This window comes from Sabethes cyaneus, chromosome 1 (genome assembly GCF_943734655.1).
Source record: "Sabethes cyaneus chromosome 1, idSabCyanKW18_F2, whole genome shotgun sequence".
NCBI classification, from domain to species: domain Eukaryota; kingdom Metazoa; phylum Arthropoda; class Insecta; order Diptera; family Culicidae; genus Sabethes; species Sabethes cyaneus.
This window is the reverse complement of record NC_071353.1, coordinates 146645333-146660962: the sequence shown is the minus strand read 5'-3', so window position 1 is coordinate 146660962 and position 15630 is coordinate 146645333. Positions and strand designations below refer to the sequence as shown.

General features: G+C 39.9%; 1 protein-coding gene across 1 annotated transcript; it reads right to left on the bottom strand.

The window, feature by feature from the left end:
• Window positions 1–9428: 9428 nt before the first annotated feature.
• On the bottom strand, window positions 9429–14549 carry LOC128746387 (gastrula zinc finger protein XlCGF26.1-like). The gene is made up of 3 exons (XM_053843438.1): window positions 14499–14549; window positions 14142–14413; window positions 9429–10875 (listed from the first exon to the last, which is right to left on the bottom strand). The coding sequence occupies exons 2-3, from the start codon at window positions 14372–14374 to the stop codon at window positions 9429–9431; spliced, it is 1680 nt and encodes a 559-aa protein (XP_053699413.1). The 5' UTR covers window positions 14375–14413; window positions 14499–14549.
• Window positions 14550–15630: the final 1081 nt, after the last annotated feature.

The following is a 15630-nucleotide window of genomic DNA, read 5'->3' as shown; positions in this document are numbered from 1 at the left end:
TTTTGTCCAGAGCTGCCATACAAATAGATTAATTTCTATTGTTTAGATATTTGCAACCCCATTCCGTACTTCTTAAATTTTGTTACTATTTACACATATTTTTATACTTATGATATTCAATGAATTTATATAATACATATTTTTGAATGTAAAAGGCTAAAAGACGTTTTTTATGTAGTTTTAGTTGCTAAAGCATCAGTAACAATTGCGCAATAAACCAAAATATATTTGGCCACCTTGCCTTGTTCTCGTTGCGGTGATTGACGATGCGGGTTACCGCCGCAACAGGATGAAAATTTATGTAAATAACCGCAATATTATCTCGTATTATAGAATTTAGGATTTGTCAGGCCACGTCAACACGGAAAACCGTGTTTGTGCATTATCTGCCATAGCTGGTGTCGATCGACCGCATCGTATGCCGCATTGAAATTAGTTAAGATGTGATGCGTTGGCATTTTGTACTTCCAACATTTCTGCAAGATCTGTCGGATGATGAAAATCTGGTCCGTAGTTGCAGGAGCCCGCCTGGTAATTCCCTACGAAATCCTATGCTATCGGTGACAGCTGACATAACAGGTTCCAGGAGAGATTGCCTTGTACCGCAGCGTTTACCAGTGTTATTCCGCGATAGTTGCAGCAGTCTAGCCGATCACCCTTTTAGATGGGTAGCTTTCCAGTTCTGGTAGGTTCTCATCTCAAATCTGGGAAATAACCAATGTAGAACTGTTACCAGTGCGGTCCTTGCCAGCGGCTTTGTTGGTTCAGCAACCCGGTTTCTCGCTTGACTTCTTAGAGATCAGGTACTGGGACATTACTATCTTCCATTCACTCCTAAGCAGGGAATCAAAAATCACTAACGCACAAGAGACAATGATATTGTCCCTACTTCAAAATGTTGGGACAAAGTGTGATGAAAGTTTGTCACTATTGCATGAAAGTAAGGATAACGCCCTTTTTGTAGATGGGACAGACTACACCTCCTATCCACTCCTCCGGTAGTTTCTCCTCCTTCCAAATTCTTGAAGTTATCCAATGAAGCTTTTACCCGCCATTATTATTACCGTGGACGCACCATACTTGACGCGGGTCCAAAGTTGACGCACTTTTCAGAAATTTTCTATAATAACTTATCTTGACTATTAATATTTCGCAAAAGTGTATCTTTGACACTTTGTTTACACTTATGAAACGCATTCATGCCATAAAAAGCTTTTGATTGGTCATTTATAATTGTAAATAAAAAATAAACAGAAAGGGTGTTTGTCAAATGCGCCATTTTTTCCTACCTTAGCACAAACGCTAAAGAAACACTCAACTATGTTTTATATTTTTTACGCGTAAAAGTGCTTTTTTGTTCTAATATCTTCGAAAACTGTTAAAACTTAAGTATTATTAATATACTAGAGGACCCGGCGCGCGTTGCTACGCCATTCTAAAAAGTATAGTTACTATATATATAGTTCGGCGGATACAAAACCAGGCGAATTGGCATCCCTGATTTATGAAATTAAATTTGAAATTATGGTGAAATGTGCAGGTTTTTACGAAAAATAATCACTGGCGGGTGTTGAAAATGACTAGTTCTATGAAAATAAAGTGTGTTTTTTTAACATTACTCCTGCATTTTGGATTTTGAAAAGCTTTTGGCTCCGCTTTTGACGTTTATTTGGCTCCCGATTTTCTATCCGCCGAACTATATATATAGTAACTATACTAAAAAGGGGATATATGCATAATCCTGAAGATTTGATTAATTGTAATCTTGCAACCAAGAGCTTTCTTTTTGACAACCCAAGATATTCTAAATCATGCCGCGAATTTCTAATCCAACGCGTCAGAATTTGTGACTCGAGTAGCAAGTCCAACGTAACGATTTGGGTTTTATTACCAACCCTTAAAATGGTAATGTTGGCAAAATCGTAATAAAATATCAGTGTAGTTCGATTGAAATCAGTTGAAAACTGGTCAGAAACCATAAACTTAATGTAATCTCAACATTATTTTCTTCATATTTTCATTTCAACAGTGTAATTTCTCTTCAATTTTGTTTTTAAAATAAGTACTTACTTACTTAAAAAATAAGTATCTTACTTTTATTTAATTTGACCCATTATCTAGGCTTCACCGATTTATTCTTAACAATTTTGTTCCAAATTTATCTTATATTTTAGTATGGACGGCAACACTCGCGACTTCGATTACTTTTTGAATATTGCAAAAAATTCTGTTTAATTTGTATGAGAGCCCACCCCCCTTCCAGAGGGGAGAGGAATCTCAATACGCCCTAGAAAAAAATTTTGCCTCCAGTAACCCCCAAATTCATTTGCTTGATTAATAGTCGAGTTATGGGGAAATTTGTGTTTTATTTGTATGGGAGCCCCCCTCTTAGAAGAAGGAGGTTTCTCAATCTACGATAGAAAAAAAATTCTACCTCCAGAAACCTTCACATGCCAAATTTGGTTCCATTTACTTGCTTAGTTCCCGAGTTATAAAGAAATTTGTGTTTCATTTGTATGGGAGCCCCCCTTCTAGAGGAGGAGGGGTCTCAAACAACCATAGAAAAAAATCCTGTCCTTAGAAACCCCCACATGGCAAATTTGGTTCTACTTGCTTGATTAATAGTCAAGTTATGAGAAAATTTTGATTTATTTGTATGGGAGCCCCCCCCCCCCTCTTAGAGGAAGGACGGTTCTCAATCTACCATAGAAAAAATTTCTGCCTCCAAAATCCTTCACATGCTAAATTTGGTTCTATTTGCTTAATTAGTTCCCGAGTTATAAAGAAATTTGTGTTTCATTTGTATGGGAGCCCCCCCTTCTAGAGGAGGAGGGGTTTCAAACAATCGTAGAAAAAAATCTTGTCTTTAGAAACCCCCACATGCCAAATTTGGTTCCATTTGCTTGATTAATAGTCAAGTTATGAGGAAATTTTGGTTTTATTTGTTTGGGAGCCCCCCCCTCTTAGAGGAAGGAGAGTTCTCAATCTTCCATAGAAAAAAATTCTGCCTCCAAAATCCTTCACATGCTAAATTTGGTTCCATTTGCTTAATTAGTTCCCGAGTTATAAAGAAATTCGTGTTTCATGTGTATGGGAGCCCCCCCTTCTACAGAAGAAGGGGTCTCAAACAACCAAAGAAAAAGATCCTGTCTCTTGAAACCCCCACATGCCAAATTTGGTTCCATTTGCTTGATAATTAGTCAAGTTATGAGGAAATTTGTGTTTTATTTATATGGAAGCCCCCCCTCTTAGAGGAAGCAAGGGTCTCAATCCACCATAGAAAAAAAAAACTGCCACTAAAAACCTTAATGTGCAAAATTTGGTTCCATTTGCTCCATTAGTTTCCGAGTTATGCAGAAATTTGTGTTTCATTTGTATGGGAGCCCCCCTTTCTAATGGGGGGAGGGGCCTCAAACCATGCTAACAACATTCCTCACATCATACGCAATGTGTATGCCAAGTTTCATCAAAATCCGTCGAGTGGTTTGCGAGTCTATACCGGACACACGAACAGCATTTCATTTTTATATATATACACTAGAGTGTCCCGTAGAGTAGAGTTTCCGAGCTAATGACACGCGCAAGTTTTATGAGAAGGTGAACCAAACTCGAAAGTGCTACACACCGAAACCTGACATGTGTAGGGACGAGGGAGGGAATCTAATTACAAACGAGCGCGAGGTGGTCGACAGGTGGAAGCAGTTCTTCGATGAACACCTCAATGGCGAAGTCGCAGAAGGAGGCGGAACGGAAATTAACCTAGGAGCGCCCATGGAAGATAGTGATGTCCTAGCACCTGATCTCCAAGAAGTCAAACGAGAAATCAGGCTGCTGAAGACCAATAAAGCCGCTGGGAAGGACCGCCTACCGGCAGAGCTTTATAAACATGGCGGAGAAACGCTAGCAAAGGCTTTACACTGGGTTATTTCTAGGATTTGGGAGGAGGAAAAGCTACCGGAGGAATGGATGGAAGGAGTGGTTTGTCCCATCTACAAAAAGGGTGATCGGCTAGACTGCTGCAACTATCGTGGTATTACGCTGGTAAACGCCGCCTACAAGGTACTCTCCCAGATCCTGTTCCACCGTCTATCACCGATAGCACAAGGTTTCGTAGGGAATTATCAGGCGGGTTTCATGGGGGCTCGCGCAACTACGGACCAGATTTTTACTATCCGACAGATTTTGCAGAAATGTCGGGAATACAACGTGCCCACGCATCACATCTTTATTGATTTCAAAGCAGCATACGATACAGTCGATCGAGACAAGCTATGGCAGATAATGCACGAATACGGTTTTCCGGACAAACTGACGCGACTGATCAGAGCTACATTGGATCGAGTGATGTGTTTCGTACGCATCTCTGGGACACTCTCGAGTCCCTTCGAGACGCGACGAGGGTTGAGACAAGGTGACGGTCTATCCTGCATGCTGTTCAACATCGCTCTTGAGGGGGTGATCCGACGAGCGGGCATCGAAACGAGAGGCACGATTTTTACCAAGGGTAGCCAACTTCTAGGCTTTGCAGATGACTTCGATATCATTGCCAGGAACTTTGCGACGGCGGAGGCAATCTACGCCAGACTGAAAGCGGAGTCTAGGAGAATTGGGCTAAAAATAAATGCGTCGAAGACCAAATACATGAAAGGAAGAGGCTCAAAGGAAACAAATGCGTGCCTCCCACGGACGGTAACCGTTGACGGCGACGAACTGGAAGTGGTAGAGGAGTTCGTGTATTTGGGATCGCTGGTGACCGCGGACAACAACACTAGTAAGGAGATCCAGCGGCGCATCCAAGCGGGAAATCGGGCCTACTTTGCCCTTCGTAAAACGCTACGATCAGGAAGCATACGCCGCCGCACGAAGCTAACAATGTACAAAACCATTATTAGACCGGTAGTTCTTTATGGACTTGAAGCCGTGACGCTGCTGACGGAGGACATACGCGCCCTTGCCGTGTTTGAGCGGAAAATGCTGCGGACGATATTTGGCGGAGTACAAACGGAAAGCGGAGAGTGGCGGAGGCGTATGAATCACGAGCTACAGGCACTGCTTGGGGAGACTCCCATCGTACATCTAGCGAAAGTTAGCAGGCTACGGTGGGCCGGACACGTCGTAAGGATGCCGGACGACAGTGCGACGAAAATAGTCCTCTTCAACAACCCCACCGGCACCAGGAACAGGGGGGCCCAACGTGCACGATGGCTCGACCAGGTCGAAAACGATTTGCGACTTCTGAGACGACTAGGAAATTGGCGACGAGTGGCCCAAGACCGAGTTGAATGGAGACGAGTGCTTGAAACAGCACGAGCCACCCCGGCTCTATGCTGCTGAAGAAGAAGAAGACTAGAGTGTCCCAAAATAGCACTATGTCAGAAAACCCGGGGGCTCACCCCTCGAATGATAGCTTAGGGTGTCACAACAAAACTTTTATATGACGTCAACATTGGTTGCCGCGATTTAGGGGTCGCACATTGGAGTTTAATGGAAAAATGGCATTTTTCAGGAGTAAATTCAAAAAAAATATTTTTAGAAATGTTATAATAGATGAAACAAGGTACCTAACTATTTTTTTCACAATCATTGGGACCTAATACATCCATAAAAAAGTTATGGTGGCATGTCTGGAGTCATATTTGGTTACAAAAATTTATTGAATTTGGCAAAAATTTAAAATTTTCGAAATTTCATTTAATTAAACGTCAAAACAGGGTATCAAACAGTGTCTTAGAGCAACGTAGCTATACTGTATAGATGGGAAATTTTATGACGAACAACTTTGCCGAAGAAAGTAAGGATGTATCTTTAAATCTCGCTGAGATATTCACCGTTTTCTGAAGGCGGAACAAATCACATTTCTGTAATTTTCAAATTTTAGCAGTTTCAGGTGCAAGAGGTAAATGAAAAAACTTGAACTGTTTACTCTAAACGTCACTTACGTTTTTGATAAGAGGAAACATGCACCTTCCAAAAAATTTGGCACCATTTAGGCTCAAGTATCACTTCTAAAAAGGGCGTATTTATTTTAATAGGTGCTATGTTTGAGAAATTGTATCTCCTGAAACTAGGTTTGCTCCATAATGAAGCCTAAGCGTGAGTTTTTGAAAAATGAATTTTAAACATGAAAAAATAAAGACTGAAAAAAAATTCACTATGCTCCAAAGTCAGGAAAAAATGTAAAATTAAAATATTCAGGAAATGGTAACCTCGATTTATTTTTGGAAAAATAGTGGTGATTTGATACATTTTGAGACTTTTTCTGAAATGGAGCAACATTTATCAAAGGATTTTGTAGAACAACGACTTTTATGAATATTTTGTAACCTAAGATTTTTATTATATTTCTTATTACTATTCTTATATTTCTCGTTATACATATATGTAATTTGAATTTTAGAACAACTTCATATGTGCTTGACAACACGTGTTGTCGTAATTAGCTTCTAAACGTTCACGTTCACTTGTGTTGTAAGTAGCTTCTAAATGCAGCCGTATTTAGGATATTTAAAAAAAAGTTTAAAATATTTTATATTTTTATTATAAACGTGCCGTTTTCATATGTTATCCGCGTTATATTACCATGTTAGCAACTAGAATTAATATTTGCCTGAATACACCTTGCTGATTCTACCATCTACTGATAGTACAAAAAGGGTCAAAACAAATTTCAGTGTTTATTTTTTCAGTTTGAAAAATCAATTTTCTACAACTCACGCTTAAGCATCATTTTGCAGCAACCCTAGTTTCGAGAGATACAATTTTTCAAACATAGTACAGCCTGAATTCGTTAATTGGGCCACGACTGCACTCCAGCTGATTCGCTAATTGGGCCGACTGACAGTTGTTAGAAATTTCTAAACTCGAAAATTTCATACAATTTTGACATTCAAGTTGTCAAATAGCCCAATTAGCGAACACCCAATTAACGAACCGCCCAATTAACGAACCACCAATTAACGAAACTTTGCTGTACCTATTAAAATAAATACGCCCTTTTTTAAAGTGATTCTTGAGCCTAAATGGTGCCAAATTCTGTGGAAGGTGCATATTTCTTCCTATCCAACACGTAGGTAACGTTTGAAAGACATACTTCAAGTTTTATCATTTACCTTTTTGACGTGGAACGACTAAAATTTGAAAATTACGAAAATATGTTTGGTCTAACCTTCAGAAAAACGTGAATACCTCAGCGAGATTTAAAGATACGTCCATACTTTCTTCCGCAAAGTTGTTCGTCATAAAATTTCCCATCTATACAGTATAGGTACGTTACTCTGAGATAGTGTTCGATACCCTGTTTTGACGTTTATTTAAATGAAATTTCGAAAATTTTAAATTTTTGACAAATTCAATAAATTTTTGCAACCAAATATGACTCCAGATATGCCACCATAATTTTTTTATGAATGTATGAGATCCCAATGATTGTGAAAAAAATAGTTAGGTACCTTGTTTCATATATTATAACATTTCTAAAAATATTATTTTGAATTTACTCCTGAAAAATGCCATTTTTTCATAAAACTCAAATGTGCGACCCCTAAATCGCGGCAACCAATGTTGACGTCATATAAAAGTTTTATTGTGACACCCTAAGCTATCATTTGAGGGATGAGCCCCCGGATTTTCTGACATAGTGCTATTTTGGGACACTCTAATATACACCCCTATTCTGTATTTCGAACGAGTCTTTATTTCGTTCGACTTGCTTCGAACGAAATGTTTTGCCCATTTGATTTTGCTGGCGGAAATTTCGTTCGAAAGAACTTTCGTTCGAAATACCAAGTCGTTCGAAATATAGAATAACGGTGATAGATAGATAGATTGTACACGTTATTCGAACTGTAAAAGCTTTTAAGCTTATTTCTGGACAAAAATGTTTTGCGTCAAATTAGGCTCTTAGTGTTTCTTATTATTTACAGAGTAAGATATAAAAAGTATGTCATCTATTCCGACACTAAATATCTCGTAAGTCACCAAGAAAGATATTGGTTCAACAGTTTACCGTCTCATTAGTTACAGAGGGCACAGTTCGTCGGAAAAAGCTGCAGAAAACACTTTCCCAGGGCAAACATATGGTTTTAGCGTTGGAGAGGAGGTCCTATAAACAGTAAATGACTTGACCAAACTCGTGACTTGACCAAACTCGTGACTTTGACCTTGAAATGCGGTCAGGCGGTCCTTCTTCATTACTTTCCCTTACCGTCCCTTCATCAATTGTAGAATCATCGTTTCAAAAGTAAATGACTTGTTTTGCTTATGAGTAAAATCAAGTTCCCTAAACGGGTAGGGCAATCAAAAACATTGGTTTAGGTTAAATTAGGACACTTTTTTCGTTTGTCTGACCGATCCAATCCCGCAGTTACTGCAGTTTCCGGTAAGTGGCTAATTTAGTTTTTCCTGCGACACCCTGAATCTTGATACTTTCCTAGCTGTCATTCAAAACAATGTACAACTGTTTTAGGAAAGTCATTTCCAGAATTTTCATTGTTAAACTCAAATTATGTCAGATTTTTGAATAGCCTGGCTGTGTTTGCTATCGGCTGTGGGCTGTCCCAATTCTTCCAACGTTTTCGCAAAAACTGGGGTGAAATATATCCACACAAATAACGAAAACCTTGTGTAACTATTTAAAATAATGCGCAGTTATCTAAAATACAAAATACATCGTCGTTTTTTTTAAATTATACTAATTTTTCAAGTGCGTCAAATAAGGAACATTTCGCGTCAAATAAGGCACGTTGCAAAATTCATGCGTCAATTTAGGAACCCCGAGCGTCTCACAAAAACTTGACAAAATATAAAGAATTCAATGCATATTTACTGTTTGTTTATTTTTTACATATTCTTTGCTAGTCTAACTATTACTGTGCAAAACCTTGACTTTATTGGCCAAACCGTCATTTTGTAATTAATGTTTAAAATTGAAAATTTCTTAACCGCGTCAAATTTGGTGCTTCCACGGTACTGCCTTTTCCATCGTATTTGAGGTTATCCAATTATCAAATTTTGAGAATGTTCGGATTTATCTTTGTTGAAATGCACCACCCTTTTGGAAGCAACCTTTAGTAGCAGTTCAAACTGCTTAAATGTAGTTAACATTTCCGAAATAACTTGCATTTGGTAGTTTTTCTCCAGGTCCTCGTGCTACTGAGGTTTGGTACAAACGAATTCTTCTTCGCAATCAATTTTACAGGCCGTACACTTTCAATTTAGTATAGATAGTAAAGTTTAAGTTCACTTACTTTATAATTTAACTAGTGTAAATTAGCCGTAAGCAGAACCAGCTAGTTCTAAGCCACAGCTAGTTCTGAGCAGATCAATCGATTTGTTTACATTTCCTAGCCTAACACCCATTCCTTTCCTTTAAGTGTTTCTTCATAAGCAAACTAAGAATGTATTTTCGAGCGGATTGCGAGCTGCGCAGGTCACACGACCGAGTGAATCTTCTTGTGGCTTGCTAAAGTACGCTGCCATGAATACGCCAAACCGCAGATGTCGCACTCGAACAATTTTTTCCCCCTTGTTAAACATATAATTTTATGCTCCTGAAGTGTTTTCGTTGTCTTATACATTTTACCACATACGTCACACCCGAGAGGTTGCGTTGTGGTGTGATTTTTCATATGCGACTCAAGACTATTTTTCTTCTTATATCCATTGCCGCAGATATCGCATTTAAACGAACGCTCCGAGCTGTGAACCAGCATATGTTCGGCGAGTTGGGATCGGGATCGACAGCCCTTCCCGCAAATCTCGCAGTTGTGCGCCAGCTCCGAGCTGTGCAGCTTCAGGTGCGTCTCCAACTGCTTCATCATCTGGTACTCTTTACCGCAAACAATACATCTGAAATTCTTTTCCGACGTATGTGTTACGATACAGTGATAGTTCAGTGTTCGACTTGATGGGAAAGTTTTACTGCATGAGTCACATTTGAACGGATTGACCGAGTGAATTGTCTGGTGCTTAAGGAAACCGCTCCGCGATTTAAACGATACACCACAGATGTCGCACCCCTTCGAACGGTGAGTCCACATATGATCGGCGAGTTTGGATCGGGATAGAAAGCCTGTTCCGCAAATCTCGCACGTGTGCGCCAATTCTGAGCTTTGCATCTGCATTCCAGAACAGTGTGCCTTTTTGTGAGGATTGAGACTACGCTTATGGCTGAATCGAGCACTACACTGGTCACACTCGTAAGATTTTGATTCAACGGTTGTGGATGTGTGGATTGCCCTGTGAGTGTGTAAACCAGAACGTGTTTTGTATGATGCGCCACAGATGTCACAAATATGTAATTTTCTGTTGGGGTTATGTATTTTCAAATGCACTCTTAATTGTGCTTTTAGGTAAAATTTTTTGCCACATTCTGCACATTCAAAGTTCATTTCCTGCGTGTGGTTTTGTATTTTATGATTCTTAACTCTTCTGCCGTCGATGAAAGTTTTGTGGCATACGTCACACTCGAACGGTCGCTCTCCGGTGTGAATTCTCAGATGACACGTGAGGGCATAGTTGGTGGCGAATTTTCGGTCACAGATATCACAAGTGTATTTTCGGTCGTCAGGTATGTGGTCTTTCCGGTGTTTCTGCAAGTCACGGGGCGTCCTAAAGGAGGCATCGCACAGGTCGCATTTATACGAACACTCCGAGCTGTGTTCCTTTTTGTGAAAATAGAGACTACGTTTATGAATGAATCGAGAGCTACACTGGTCACATTTGTAGGGTTTTAGCTCAGCGGATGTGGATGTGTGGATTTTCTTATGCTGACGTAAACCGGCCTGTGACCTGTATGAGGCACCACAGATGCCGCAAGTGTGTTTCGGTTGACTACCGCTGCCAGTGGGAGGATCCGCTTCCAAAGCGCGCGAGTTGCTGCAACAGAAGAGAAGCGATTGATAGACTGTTGGGATAAATACGTTCACTTCTAAGTAAAGTTGTATCCTAGAAGGAAGGAAAGTAGAAGGCTATACCACTATAAATCTCATGGTCACAATAATTTAGTTTTCTATAAAAATAAAATCCGAAAGGGTTAACGTAGAACTACGTTAAGCTCTGTTGGTACAGATTTGTGTTAACACAAATTACCTCCTTTTTTCGACTGGCTAAGGAGTGAACATGGCAAATACATCACATCTCTGTTTACTAACTCCACGTGATGCCGGCTGGGGTACGCTACCTTGTTTGTCGTACGCAGACAGGGAATGTGTAAAGTAAAGGGTGAAAATCCGTACCGATGATAACTGAATGGCTGGAGGGGTGAAAACATGCCAGCCGCGAACGGAATGCTTTGGGCATGTACCATGCGGGGTTCTCGTACGGTCGATCTTTGTTGTCCCTTGCGTTACGTGGGAAGAACATAGAAGTTCCGGCCCATCTTCCTTTCGGAGATTACATCAAGTGTGTTGTGTTGTGGGAACTATCGAGCGATCACCGTTCTCACCGTGCTGCCTACAAAGTGCTCTCCCAAATCATCGAGGGATGGTCAACATCGTAGCAGATATTTACACTGCGGCAGATTCTCTAAAAGGGCCGTGAATACCGAGTTCCCACGCATCATTTGTTCCTTCAGCTCCAAAGCTGCATACGATACCATCGACCGGAAAGAGTGTCATGAAAATCATGGACGAGAACACCCAAGTAACCAGTGAGCACTTAAAGAAGCAGAAATCTAGCTTTTTATTAGCCTATGGTGCACACCATATCGTGCAGCATAGTTCAATATGCCTATAAAAAGCTGCTAGAAAGCCGGTTTTGGCGAAATATCCGGCTACATTAGTGCTTGGAGATTTACAAATGTCATAAAACGTAACGCCTGTTGCGTAACGGTGAAACGTCAAACATAAAAAAATGCGAAAAATATATTGTACATCCTTTTTTATCTTCCCTCTCTGTTATGCTTATATGGCGTACTTTGTTGACGTTTCAAGATTGCTTTTTTGTTATTTTCTTTTTCGGTTAAGCGGGGTACGCTGCTGAAAAGTAATGGGTAAAAAGATAGGACAAGAAATGCTCAAGAAATCGATTTCGTTTACGATTTCTTAAGCAGTACGCACTTCATAAGAAATATTATTTCACGTTCAGATGGCGCAGTTTTACATGCAGGTGAATTAAAACGTCACTTTTCCGTACGGAATAATATCCGGCGCAATTATTACCACAAGAAAAAATGACAGGTGGTTGCTTGCATTGGAGTTGTCAAAATTTCTTCGGTAAATAGCAAGATTTTTTCTTGAGCTGTTTTCTTTTCAGCAGCGTACCCCGCTTTAGAATTGAACCGCCAGCCACAGCCAATCTGTCGATTACGTGTCTTGGAGTGGAGGAGTAGGGCAACGCCTTTACCAGTTGATCTGTAAACGGTAGTTGCGAGTCAGCTGCCAATAGCTCTACTTAAATTACCGAAATTCTTAACTCGGATGTTTGATTTGCTTATCGAGGTATTGTGCTTCCCGAGAAAATATTTCGTTTTCCAGTTTAATATAGTTGTGCGCAAAGGTAAATCATATATTATTGACAGTGTAAGCACGTGTAAGTTTTTTATGTTTATACTCTTATTCTTTGCTTAGATAACATTTGTTTTGTCCTATTACGTACAGACTTACAAACAACACAGTTACAATGTCTTACGTTAACCGAAAATGATAAAATTTAAATGCTGATTGCGTTTGTGAAAAATTTGTCCATGTTTGAACGGGTAAACACGAAGCAAATATTGTTGAAATATTGTTGTTTTTCTCATCACTCTTGCGTTGACAGTTTCTTACGAGATTTCGTAAGAGTGTAAAAGAGATACTTTGACTGCGAGCAACCAGAACAGAGCTGCGCGCAACTGTTAGGCGCACAACTAAACCGACGAAAGAAAAATTTTAGATAATAATCGCAATAGAATGGACGGAAAGATTTTATTTTTTACGTTTCTTCCATAAGTCGCGCTTTGGGAGAATTACCTACCTTTTATTTTCTTTTTATGTGATGGCATACATGTATAGAAATATTTCTTGTAAAATCCGTCTGCATATGCCATATAGATTCGTGTTGATGTTTATTCTATCGGCGGTGCAGGATTGTGCGTAAGATAAAAAGAAGAGGCGAATCAGCCGCAGGCTGAAAACCTCTCTAATATAGAATTAAAAAAAGAGGGAAGCATTTTTTCTTTTATTACACGTACGTTCGCAATGAGAATTCCTGCAAGTGTGAGCAGTGTTCAAAATCTCTTTTGATGGCAATAAAGCTTGCTTAGAGCATCTAATCAGCTTTTCATAGTGCTTCAAGTAAATTTTAATTCAACATTGAGAATGCCATTTTAAAGCTGCTATGCATTGACAATGCTGAATTATATCTGGCAGCATGTAACTTGCAAATATAGAGCAGCTTTCAAGCTTAATTCAGTGCTTAGCGGTTACCTGGGCAGCTTCCCCACGAAGCTTATCAAACAGATTCGATCTACGATGGATGGATGGTACACAGTCAAGGTGATGGTCTCTCAAGCCGACTGTTCTACAAGGTGTCATGAACTGAGCGCGGATATCAACACGCGGGGCACGATCGTCAACAAATCTAGTTAATTCGTATTCTTCGCCAATGACATGGATATTATCGGCAAAACATCTGTGGCGATGGCTGAACAGTACAACTGACTTAATCGCGAGGCAGAAAATATTGAGGTTAAATGTACATGTACTTTACATGCTGACCGGCGGAACCGAAACCGACGCCGCTCGGGCAGTAGTGTAACGATTGACGGTACGATGACCAGCCGCGAGATTCGGAGGTGTATTATTCTCTATTCTCTCTGGCTAAAGCCGCTAAAGCTGGACGGATACGACGGACACAGTATGTTGTAAGAATGCCGGACAACTACCCTGCAAAAATGGTGTTTGCTTCAAATCCGGCAGAAACAAGAGGATCAGGGGCGCAGCGAGCAAGATGGAAGCACATTATAGACTAAATAGGGGACAAAGTAGGAAGGATTTTTTATAGGGCGTTCCCTTAAGCAGGCTTTTCCTCATATTTAGCGGGAGGCATGTGCCTGCATTTTCAAATATCAACAACATAATTTGGCAAAAACAACATATCACTTCTTCATAAATAGATATTGAATGTACATCAAATAGTTTTAGATAGAAATAGTTTAAAATTACCTGAAACTATCAGCTTTAAGGTCTTCACCAGCTGTTGCATCAGGAGCCGCTGCATCAAGTGCTTGTTGCACAAATGGAGTGCCATCTCCAGAGGTCGTCGTCGGTATAGTTTCACAGGAGTAACCGTTAATTTTGATTGGTTCATCCTTTACATCTAACACATCGGTTACGATCAACTCTTCAACCTTTATCGCAGTGGTTTCTTCCAACTTTATTGAAGTTGAATTTTCCATTTCGTTTCGCCTTCTCGCAACCACTATGACAATACACTTCTAAAAGTGTAATGGTGAAAATGAAAAACACTAGACTTCTGATGAAATCGCTATGACGCTATTATCTAAAAACTTGCTATTATACCTGAACGTAATTTAATTTGATTAAAATTCAATAAAACCAGAGGTAAAACCTGATAAAACCGCGACCCAGTAACACAGCTACATCAACACATTCTCAACTCAAGCATAAACAAAAACATGACGTACACGCTACACGAGATTCAACCAATAATAGAAATAATCTCAGCTTAGGTAAAATCGGTAAAATCAACTGTGAATTAAACCTAACTAACCTAACAAAACGCCGGCCGGCGGTAAGCCGAAATTTAAAAAAAAAACAGGTAATGAAAGGCTTGATGGTAGCACACGTTCCCGATTTCTCATTTACATTTTGGTTTCATGCCTATAAAGCTACTAGCTGACCTGGCCAATGGCATATTGCCACAAATTAAACTATGCTGTACATAAAATGTAAATCTCGGATGATCTTTGTCACGCTCTAGATCTGGAGGTTTGCAAGTTTAATTTGGCAGTTAGGGTAACCAACCTATTTTGAACCCCATCAGCAGCTGTACATGATTTGGACACTTACAGTAAAATCAAATGGAAGTGTCCAAATTATGTACAGCTGTTGATGGGGTCCAAAATACGTTGGTTACCCTACCACGTCAACAATGAAACCATCGGTAGTTTAATAAAAGCATTTTCAAGTTTTCCTCCCAGTAAAGTAGAAAACAACTCCATCCATTACGACGCCATAAAAATAAAGCTTATCGCATTAAAATATTCACCTTATTTGTATAACATTTCTATGAAAAATAATTCGTATGGAGGAAGTTCGACTGGATCCGTCCAGGGCACATCCCGAAGCACGTACCTGATAAACCTTTTTTGCTGCGGCTGCCGTCTGCAGTACTGAGCGTAGAAGTGCGTAATACAAAACTCTCTTTGGGACTCTGATTGAATCCCAGATTCTTGTTTGGTTTGGAAATCAATGGAATAGAAGTTCGGTATCCAATTAGAACACCAAGATCCTTGACGGCCGTTACGCGTTCAGTATTCTGGCTGTTTATGGATTAACTGTGTTGGATTGAAGCGCTCTTTCGGCTGTAACTGATTACAGAGCATAAAATTGACTCTACAATGGTCCATAGCCTCTTATCCAGCAACTCCCATCCCTACCTCCTCATGGTTTCAGCTGGAATACGAGCAAC

Bases quoted from the DNA above. Each gene is read 5' to 3' on its own strand.
- LOC128746387 (XM_053843438.1), bottom strand. From the start codon at position 14,374: ATGGAAAATTCAACTTCAATAAAGTTGGAAGAAACCACTGCGATAAAG. The intron at 10,876-14,141 runs GTAATTTTAAAC...CTTCTGTTGCAG, and splicing joins CTTAAAGCTGATAGTTTCAG to CAACTCGCGCGCTTTGGAAG.